Source organism: Humulus lupulus, chromosome 7 (assembly GCF_963169125.1).
Source record: "Humulus lupulus chromosome 7, drHumLupu1.1, whole genome shotgun sequence".
Taxonomy (NCBI): domain Eukaryota; kingdom Viridiplantae; phylum Streptophyta; class Magnoliopsida; order Rosales; family Cannabaceae; genus Humulus; species Humulus lupulus.
In genome coordinates this window covers 191,381,055-191,392,118 of record NC_084799.1, presented here as the reverse complement: position 1 = coordinate 191,392,118, position 11,064 = coordinate 191,381,055, and the positions used below count along the sequence as shown (strand labels likewise).

General features: G+C 34.5%; 2 protein-coding genes across 2 annotated transcripts; one reads left to right on the top strand and one right to left on the bottom strand.

Moving 5' to 3' along the window:
• Nucleotides 1–214: 214 nt before the first annotated feature.
• On the top strand, nucleotides 215–718 carry LOC133792485 (uncharacterized). Its single transcript, XM_062230393.1, has 2 exons — nucleotides 215–341; nucleotides 423–718. Exons 1-2 carry the CDS (start codon nucleotides 215–217, stop codon nucleotides 716–718), a joined length of 423 nt encoding a protein of 140 aa, XP_062086377.1.
• Nucleotides 719–8,884: 8,166 nt separating this feature from the next.
• LOC133792484 (uncharacterized) lies at nucleotides 8,885–10,119 on the bottom strand. Its single transcript, XM_062230392.1, has 5 exons — nucleotides 10,084–10,119; nucleotides 9,812–9,994; nucleotides 9,322–9,665; nucleotides 9,071–9,241; nucleotides 8,885–8,993 (listed from the first exon to the last, which is right to left on the bottom strand). Exons 1-5 carry the CDS (start codon nucleotides 10,117–10,119, stop codon nucleotides 8,885–8,887), a joined length of 843 nt encoding a protein of 280 aa, XP_062086376.1.
• Nucleotides 10,120–11,064: the final 945 nt, after the last annotated feature.

Here is an 11,064-nt window from a genome sequence, read left to right as displayed (position 1 = left end):
TTTTGGATGTAACTGGGGAGAACACTTGTCATTGGTGGAATTCACTTATAATAATAGTTACACGACCAACATAGGCATGACTCCTTACGAGGCCTTATATGGGAGACCATGCAGATCACCCTTATGTTGGGCAGAACCAGACTAGCATGTCGCAATTGGACCCCAAATTATCGCTAGTACCACTGAGAAGATCAAAGACATCTAAGAGAGACTTATGGTTGTTCAAAGTCGTCAGAAGAGTAATGCCAATCTCCACTGCCGAGAAGTTGAGTTTGAGGTTGGTGACTATGTCTTCTTGAAAGTTACTCCCATGCGTAGTGTGATGAGATGTGGAGTGAAGGGTAAGCTAGCCCCGAGGACTATTGGACCTTTCGAGGTTATCGAGAGGGTTGGGGAGGTCGCTTATTGATTGAACTTACCAGCGCAGTTGGGGCATGGTCACAATGTGTTCCATGTGTCGATGATGAGTAAGTATACTCCAGACCCATCGGACATCATTGAGTATGAGGCTATCCCTCTTCAAGAGGACGTGACATGTGAAGAACAACCTATCAGAATCTTGGTGAGAGAGTTAAAGGTGCTAAGGAATAGAGAGATTCCCATAGTCAAGGTCTTATGGCAGAACCATAGGGAAGACGAGGCTACTTGGGAGTCAAAGTCGAAGATGTATGAGAAGTATCCTCATTTGTTTAATTTTCAGCTTGAGCTTGTACTTTGAAAATTTCGGGACGAAATTTCTTTAAGAAGGGAAGAATGTGAAATCTGAGGACCTTTCAGATTGAAAAGTCAAAAAGAGAAGGAAAAAAAAAATTATTAAATTATATATATGTGGTGGGACCCACTTTTTATAAAAAAAATTATATAATCAGATTGTTTTTTTCCTTTTTCTTCTTCTACTTCTTCTTCGTCTTCTTCTCTTTCCTTGTTTTTATTTCTGCAACAAACCACGACAAGGTACCAGGCAGCCACTGCCGAAGTTGTCGTTGCCGCCATGCGCCGAGGCTGAACCGTTAGTGGTTGGCAACAAACTCATCCCTAAAGTTTGGTGGCCAACGGAGTGGAGACGAGCCTAGAAGAAAACTTCGAAGTTTCATCGTTAAACTTTGAATGCATTTTCTGGGTAGCTCCGTCTACCACTCGGCGAATGGTCGGTACCATTGGAACCAGCGTGAAGAGAGGAACGTCACCCACTAAGCCATTTAAGTCAACTCACCGTTTTTCCCCGGTGAGATTTTGGGTATTTTTGCCCCTTTGGAAGCATTTTTCGACGGCACCGGAGGTCATTTGGGCAAAGGAGTTGTACTTCCATGATGTACTCATTGATGGGATCATTTTGATATATGCCATGCATATATTCGTTGAAGTTTCCGGTACACTGCTCACTGCTCACTGCCACCACCAACCGCTAATGTGCACTGCTTGGGTGAGGTTCCGGAACTTGAAATTTTAAATATGGTCATATTATATGTCATTGGACACAATTTTGAATAAGGAATGCAATGATGATAATCATTTTCTCATTTGGTGCACGTAGGAAAAACGTTATATAAAGATCGGACTAAATCACTCTAAGATCATCGTTGAGCTTAGGAGCGTCGCTTTGGGCTCAGATTGAAAATTCTAAGGAGGTACGGACTCAACTTGACTATTGGACTTATTTTACTCATAATGAATTGCATTAAACATATTCCAATTTTAATATTTATAAAATGTTTGAAAAATTGAAAACTTAATCTGCATGTTTTTTGATATGTTTTGAGGGCACTGAATGCCAAATATATTTTTGTTCACTTATTCATGCAGGTTATGATTTTTGGGTTTTATTCAAATGCAGTTGTTATGCTGCCCAATTTTCTAAAAATATAAAGGGAATATGTTTCTTTCTTTTCATGTGTACCTGCATTTGGTTATACTGATGAGAGTCATAGTGATCATGATTTGTGCATGTTGTTGTTTCACGACCTAGTCTCTGTGTCACCATAGGTAGATCAGGTGTCCACTCGCCTGTAGGTGTTAAGACCTAGCATCTGTATACAGGAAGTGTTCTAAGCCTCCCCTTGTGGTGGTTATCAGGTTTGACTACCCGATTTAGGATGTTGGTTTTTCTATGGTGGGTAACGGGAACTAGGGATCTAGTGGACGGTGTGATGTGCACTTTTAGCTATGCCTTTATGGTTATTTGTGGTTTCTCTATTTTGGTTTATACATGATGACATATGTTTTGGTTTTCAAAGCTAACTATGCAGGGGTTGTATTATAGTTATGGGCCCTATGTTATTAGTTGTTTTCCTACTGAGCTTTATAAGCTCACCCCCTATCTCTCCCATTCCAGGAGCCTAGTGACGCGAATGTGGAAAAGATGAATTATTGTTGAAGCCAATGTGTATGGTGTCATAGTCCTATCTTTTGAATATTATATGTGTATTTAATTTGGAACCTAATGGTCTGTATATCTAAATTTGCTATGTAATAGTTAGGAATGAGGAATGGTGGATACTAAGTATTATTTTTGGTGTGTATGACTTATTAAATTTAACTGTTTGGTGATTACATAACTGTGAGAATATTATTGTTTTATGTATAATGATAAATGATCATGCTTTTATCACTAATATTTTTATATATAATTATAGGAGTTATTCTATTATTTTAACTTATAATTATAGTACTATTTAATATAAATTAAATGATCATTTATAAAGACTATTTTCCAACAAGGGTCAAAGTTCGACACTTGACCACCCAAGTTATGAATATTACAAATCTGCCACAGCCTAGGGCTCGGGTCGTGACAATTAGGGTATTGGATAAATCTCAACCCTATCATACAATTCTTAAACAATAGCCAAATCAGAATCAAATACTTGGATTGTGCCTAACAAACAACGTTACACATGACATGATAACGTGCACGCAGAAAATCCCAGAACATTCAAGATATACAACACATATCACAACTAATTAATAAATTAACAGCAAGGGATCCGAGCCTAAACCCAGTTTTAGCATTTATGTCCTGGCTGCAACCTGGACTATATTTTTACCATGTCCTGACTCCAACCCGAACCATATTACCATTGCCCTAGCTCTAACCCGAACTATATTACCATTGTCTTGGCTTCATCCCGGATTATATTACAATCTTCATGGCTCTAACTCTGAATATAGACTTACCATGTCCTCGCTCCAACCTAGACTATTTTATGTTAGGGCTTTGGCTCCAACCCGAACCTACTTACCATTTAGCCGCAGAATGCCAAAGCATTGCAATAGTAGGAATTAAGCAAACCTTGGTCTTAATGACCCAAACAAAATTTCTGTAATCTACTACTACAAGCACACACTAGTATATTCATGTTGTATTCAAGAAAGAGAAAGGCTAACTTACATGGGGTCCTTTACTCCCAGTTGAATCTTTAACACCGTTATTCATTTTCCATTTTTCGCGATTACTGTAATTTTTTATAGTGTACTCGGATTAAACTATGGCATACTCTTATAGCTAATATTCTATGATATCTACATGCAATAAAATTCTATTAGAGACTCTATACTATATCCTTTTAAACAGGCCGGATTTCGTTTCAGTCTTTACAGTAATATAAGAAAATCGGCCTCACCACAACACGCTCTCCATGTCGTGCATCTTAATATTCATTAACTAGAGAACTCTCTTATCAAATAACTCGTATTTTGGTTTTTGGAAAAAGGAGTTCTACTCATCTCCTATCTTAGAAAAATACCAACTTTTCGTTCTCTCATGAAAGTTTACCATTTTCTATCTCTTACCAAAATCGCTTTTCGACCCTTTTACAAATATTATATGAGAATGTTATCCTATTCTCTTAAAGAGTCTACAAAAACCCAACTCCCATTCTTACCATTTTTATCCATAACCTAGGATATTTTTTTACGTTATTTTTTTAAAAGACTGACAATTGGACCTTTAACTTTTAAATTAACTCAAGCTAATTTGGGATTGGTTAAGTCTCCAAATCCTTAGTTATCTTTACAAAATATTGTTCCTTTTCATTTCCAAAACTTTACTTCTACTATTTAATTTAAGGGGTAATATCTCATTTTTAAACTTTTGCCCTAAGTTGAGTTTTGGGAAAAACCCTTAAACTATCATTCATGTGTTCTGTGTCATAAGAACGGGAACTAGGTGAAAGTCTCGCTTCAAAAATTGTTTTAGGTTAAGACAATTAACCTCCCAAAAATCATTTTTTGTTAAAGTTCGAAATTACTACCTTTCAGTTTTTATGACAAATTTAGAAAAATTATTTCTCTTAAACCATGAAATATTTTTCTCTAAAAATTTAAAAAATTACTTATACACATTTTAACTAATTTTCCTCAAAATTTCATAATTTTTTAGATGGGAAAACTCATTGAAATTTGTAAAGAAATATGGGCAGTGTGTGCTGCCCAGAAGTTTTTCCCAAATTTTAAGGTAACTTTGAAAATTCACTTCTCTTACACTGTACCCCAGTTCTTTCTAAAATTTTACAGGGATCTTTATCCATTTCTATATTATCTTCCTCCAAAATTTCATAATTTTGGAATAATAAAACTTATAAAAATATTTAAAGCAATCAGGGTAGTGCTTGCAGCCTAAAAGTTTTTTTTCTAGATTCTACGACAAACTTTGAAAAATCACATATCTTACACCTTAACACATTTTCATCTAAAATTGTTTAGACTAACACCCTATAAAATTTTATAGCTTTTTGATTAGTAAAACTCTCTCAAAAGTAAAAACAATCTGGGCAGTGCATGCTGCTCAGAATTTTTCCAAATTTACATCAAAATGCCAAAACGCTCATAACTTGGGTTTAAAAAATACATTTTTACTATTTTTAAAGGCCTAACGTCAAGTACTCACAAACAAATATGCAACTACACAAATATTTTTCACAAACAAAGGTAATGGAGTGCGATTTGACCTGTTGGAAGCCGGACAACGAAATTTTGGCAGTATGCATTTTTACACAACCTAACATCAATAAGCACTTCTAGCATAACCCGAGCCACATGAATGCATGCAAATCATCATATCACACATAAATATCAACCTTAAGCATAAAATAAGCTCATATAATATTGAAACACCCTTTACAACCAGATCTACAAGAATCATCATAAAACATAAAGAACTCAACCATAGATTCTACCTTTCGAAGCCCTAGCTTGAAGGTGTATTCCTTAGCTCTTCAAAACCTTCATTTGGTGCTCTAAACTCTCAAAACTGAGCCCCAAGTCCCACATGCATATTTTAAGAAAAAGATTACGATAGAAAGAAAATTAGATGAGGTACAAGAACATGCAAGCTCACAAAAACCTCTTACCTTGCTTTATTTGATCACAAAGGTGCTCAACTGGGAGATTCGACTAGTAGGTCTTCTCTTGAACCCTAGAACACAAGAAAAAGGCCACGCATGACTTTTAGATCACATGTATGCACAAGGAACCCTAGGGTTTTGAGTTTGAATAAGAAGGAGAAGAATGCATCACAAGAGAGGATTTCACTTACCTTGAACTCGGTTTGCTTAGGGTTGAACACTAGCTTCAATGGAGTTTCTCCTTGAGAGAGAAAGAGCGAGGAATGAAACTAGAGGGAGTGAGAGAGCCTCTTATTTTTGTTTTCTAGAGTTAGAAAAAAATTAAAAGGGAAGGGGAAGAGGGTGCCTCGATTTTGGAGGAAAATGGTGGGGAAAATTTTTTTGAGAGAAAAAAAACAAAACAATGATTACACCCTAGCTTGTGAATGGGTAAGACTCTTCCTATTCTCTTTGGGGTATGTGTCCTAGCTCTTGAGAGCCCTAGGACCTAGCCTTGCTGCCCACTCCTCTCTCTCTCTCTACCCTTGGAAATTACTTTTATGCCCTTGTTTATTTTACCTCACATTTAAGGGATTCAAGGGCCCTTTGGGAATTTTGTGCTTTAATTTTCCCTTAACTTTTAACCTATAGTTTTTAAATATCTCAAAGCTTAAATAATTAAATTAAATGTGACCCAAAAATAAATTTGTCACATATCACCTAATTTTGGTAATTTTATCAAATTGACTAAAATGCCATTAGTGGCCCGATCAAGAAATTATCATTCTTTAGCCCAGTTGATTGGAATTCAAACCTCAATTAATTTTTCTTAAACTCATTGGTTTGGCTATAAAGTCACATTTTCCAGATACGATTAATATTTGTATGCATAGATCAAAGAACAAACCCTAATGGGAGAATGTGGATCTATGCTAAGTTTATCGTAACTAACACATGAGTGGGGTTGTTCACGTACTTCCTTAAGGTTGACAGATGGAATACATAGTGAATTCTAGAGAACGCGGGCGGAAGGGCTAGTCAGTAAGCCGTGTTTCCAATGCATTCCAAAATCTTGAACGGTCCTATGTACCTAGGACTCAACTTCCCCTTTTCCCCGAACCTCATAACTCCACTCACATTACAACAAAAAAGGTCATTTGCGTCAGTTTAGCACTGCCATAATTGAGTTTTTGCGTCAGTTTAATATGTGACGCAAATGACACTCTGGTTTGCGTCAGTGAGACACTGCCACAAATGTTAAAAATGAGTCTTTTTTGCGTCAGTGGGGCACTATCACATAAAGCATTAACCAGGGAAATTGCAAATTTTTAAGCCAATTTCCCTGGCCTATTTTGATAAAAAGAAATCAGCACTAGAAACAGAAAAACAGCAGCAAAAACATAAAAACAACAGTATGAACAGAAAACAACAATATAAATTTTTTTAAACATTTATTTAGAGTTGACATTTGTGATCAAAACTATAAAAGTAATTCAAATATCAAAGTTAATATATGTACTCTTGTGTTCTAAATTTCTAAGTGTTAAACCTACTTATTCTAAAATTTCCTCACCAACTTGCTCATTTGCTAATTGAGATACGCCATAATTGATTTAGTCCACTCATCCAATATCTCGTTGATTTTGTCAGCTGAATATGGACTCATATTCGTAAACTAATTAGAAAATATTTAAAATAATAAGTTAGAAATCATCCAAATAAAATTATGAACGATAGTTTAAATGAAAATTAAAAAGTAAAACAATACCTCATTTTTCAAGTAGGCCTTCGGTCTAGGCTGTGAAATCAAGTGTCTAGCAAATTTCATAATGTAAAAGCCACACTCGGTTGGCCCAGTTTGGTTTCGACACTATTACAACATAGTTATCCAAATTTAAGTATTATATTTAGTAAGTTATTATAATAGAAATATGTCAAAAAGTTGAATACGATAAGTAATTTAATTTACTTACCTTAGGAACACAAACTTTTAGATTGATTGACTCTTTTAGTCTTCGGTGTGTATCATATTGATACAATGCCCTACACACAATATTAATATTTACCCATATATGAGTTTGAAATAAAATCATAAATTAATTAAGTAATATGAAAAACTTACATGATAATTATCTCCTTGATTTCCGGACGAAAATGTGAGTTTACATGATAATGACTGTGGCTGAATTAATACTAACATCCAATGAAAGCTACAATAAAAAAATTGTGTAAGATATTTATCAATAAAAAAAATATATGAATATAAAATTAAGTTAATTTACTTGCTGTTCCAAGGACAAATTAGAAACTGTGTCTCTAGCTCCATCTGTAGAAACCGATCGAAGAGATTTTTAGCACGTACTTCATTGGTTCCTGCATTAGTGGACACTAAAGCGAGATGCATGAAAGTTTACATGTGGTTCAATCCCTTCGTTTGCACCAAATCATCGAGGAAGCTACATATGATTAAAAAAGTTAATAAACTATTAAATTTCAAGTTAAATTAAATAAACTAAAAGATTATCACTACTAAAAAAATTACATGATAAGTCGGTTAAAAACTGACATCTGAATGTTCATAAGTCGGTTGAGAACTGACTTCCCATGCAGTGACTTATGATGTTAAAACGTGGTAGGTCAGTTGGCGCCAAACCGACATCTGGTGTAAGACATAGTAGGTCGGTTGCAAACCGACATCTGGTGTAAGACATGGTAGGTCGGTTGCAAACCGACCTCTAGTGTAAGATATGGTAAGTCGGTGTGACACACCGACCTCTAGTGTAAAACATGACAAGTCAATTCACAACCGACTTATGGTGTAGAGTTCTATTGTCAGTTTTAGTAATACCGACTTATGGTGTTTTTTTTCTCTTAAAAAGTGTATTATGCCCAAAACAAATCATATTTTTTTATACAAACAAACTGAACAAAACAAAACATATATCACAATAATATAAAATACTAGAATTTGAACTAAGTATCTAAAATAACGAGTCTTAAGTTAATTACAAAATGACTCACATAAGCATTGTGAACTATAGTTTGGCAACAAAAGTGTGTATATCTTCAAGAAAGTCTAAGTTAACATTGTAAGTATATCTCATTAAAAGTCTAAGTTAACAAAAGTGAGTGGACCTATGTAGTACTCATCAAATCCATGACCCATTGTGTCCATTCTTCACGTACTTCATTGATCTCATCCTTTGTGTAATAGTTCTTCCCGCCACACTAAAACAAAATTCATTGCATGAGTTGAATTAATATACTTAATCTTAAGGTAAAGCTAGAACTTTAATAATGAATATTTTCACTTACATTCCTAGTTAGCCATCGCATTGAAAACTCATTTGTCACGAAGTCCTTCATCATCCTCATAACATAGAACCCACATTGTATTGATTGTAATGGTTGACGAGGACACTTAACTGTTCTCCACACGACTTTCTTAGTTTTTGCATTATTTGTGCGTGAATGTTGAAAGACACTAAATAATAATAACATAAACATTTAGATGTTGTTAATTTTAAATGAATTAAAGAGTATGCAGTTAATTGGTTAGATTTTTACCGAGAAATGAGAGATTTGATTTCATCTGGTGGAAAATAGTGAAGAGAATCCAGGAAATAGCACAATTGGTGATCAAAATCAATTATTATAAGCATCCAATGCTTTCTAACAGAAACACAAAAATATTTCATTATTAATATTATATATATTCACTAACAAAATACTAAAAGTAAAAAACTTACCCCTTATGATATGGCAACAACCACATCTGACCCGGATTTGAATCAATCATACGCTTTGATACCCATTCTACTCGTTCTTCTTCAGTGGATCCAACATTTGATAACCAAATTGGCTCAACAAAACGAAAAAAGTGACTGATCTCTCTTTTCACTAATTGGAAGTATAAAATCCTACATAAAAAATATATCTCTGTTAAATTTATAAAATAAGTTATGAACAAACTTATAATTATTTTAAAAATCTTTGATACCTGATATATAACGATACACATGATGCTCCAATCTCTTCCATTAAGCCAACATGGACTATATCTTCTTGTGAGATATATAAATCATTCTCATGGCCGAATATCTCAAAATCCATCGGAATTTTGATCATGAAACTTGGCTCCACATACTTCACGGTAGTTAATAGACACTTGAGAAAGCGAGGAACCCCACTAGGAATCTTGAAGAGTATCGGAGCACTAGTTTTAATTGACACTACTTCATTTTGACTAGGAAATCTTTGGGAAGGATGAGACTTCTCTTGTGTCATTGGGGCATTAGGTATTGGTGAACCATTCCTTTTTTGCTTCTTTGTCTTCTTAGGTAGCTTCAACATGAAAGCAACACATGTTAATCATGAAAAATAATTCAATCACTAAATATAGTTTCTTGTCAATGTCTTACCAAATATGAATAGTAAGGAATGATCAGATGAGATGGCCACTCAACATAGTGGCTGACAGCATGACGTACTAAAGAAATCTCATCTCCAATAGGAAAAATAAGTTTAGCCTCATCATTGCAGCACTCATCCACTTGCACACGATAGTTACCCTTTCTTAAGTCAACACAATGAATTTTTTCGCTTGTTGCTATTATTCGTCCAATAGCAACAGTATCACCATTTTCTGTCAATAATCTAAACTTCTGATTATCCTACAAGCTCAAGAAGAGGACAAAATAATATTTATGTTATAATAGATATTTTCTAAAATAATAATATGAATAGGTGAAGAATAAAATACCTTTGAAGAAACTAAATACTCATTTACCACCTCCATTGGCATAGGGGTCTCACTTGTTCGTGAAACTATCGTAGGCAAACTCAATCAAATGCCTAGATGCATGAACACATTCAAGCACAAATCAATAAAGACCACGTACCTGAAAAATGAGCCATTTTGAATAACTTCAGAGGAAACACAAAGTTAGTTGTGAAAACTCAGGCTCCCATTTCCCCAAGTAAGCCATTCTCACAAGTCATTCCAGTTAAAGCCCGTTCTTTCTGACATATAAGCATAGCAAAATCTTGAAAAGGGTCTAACCAGAATGATGGCTAGATAATAGAAGAATAGAATTACTTATCAACAAAAAAATTTAAGTACAAACATTTTCTTTCCCATAATTATATTTCTGATGAAAGTCATTATCAGCAAGTTTATAAAGAGTAAAGTCCACTCTAAATAGTAATCAAGTGGTAAAACAGTCCAAATTCAACATGTTATACATATGATGTAAGCATATAAATATGTATATAAATATATACTTCTCAAAGTCAAAAGTCTGCCCTTATTGTGCTAGAATCTAAGCATATGAATATGAATGATGATGTGGTATAAATTGAAGGGTAAGAGCCAAAACAAGTAGTTATCAAACCTAAATTGTGACCCTTATACTGACACACAGAGAGAGTTCAGGTTTTAACAACTGGAGATGATCTGGCAGCTGATACTTTCAATCACAAGTTCATAAATAATTTCAGCACCCAGTAAATCAATCATAGTAAACAAGAGCTAGCTTGCAATGTATATATATATATATATTTATATAGAGAGAGGAATTATTCAAACATGGGTCAGGAGGCCAGGCAAATAATAATCTTAACTCATACATGGGATCCACCCCACACCAGTATTGCTAGTGAATAGATACACTACTAAATTTTTAGAGTTAAAGAGTAGTAGTACATAATTTCAAGATATATTTTTTTATTCATTTTAAAATGT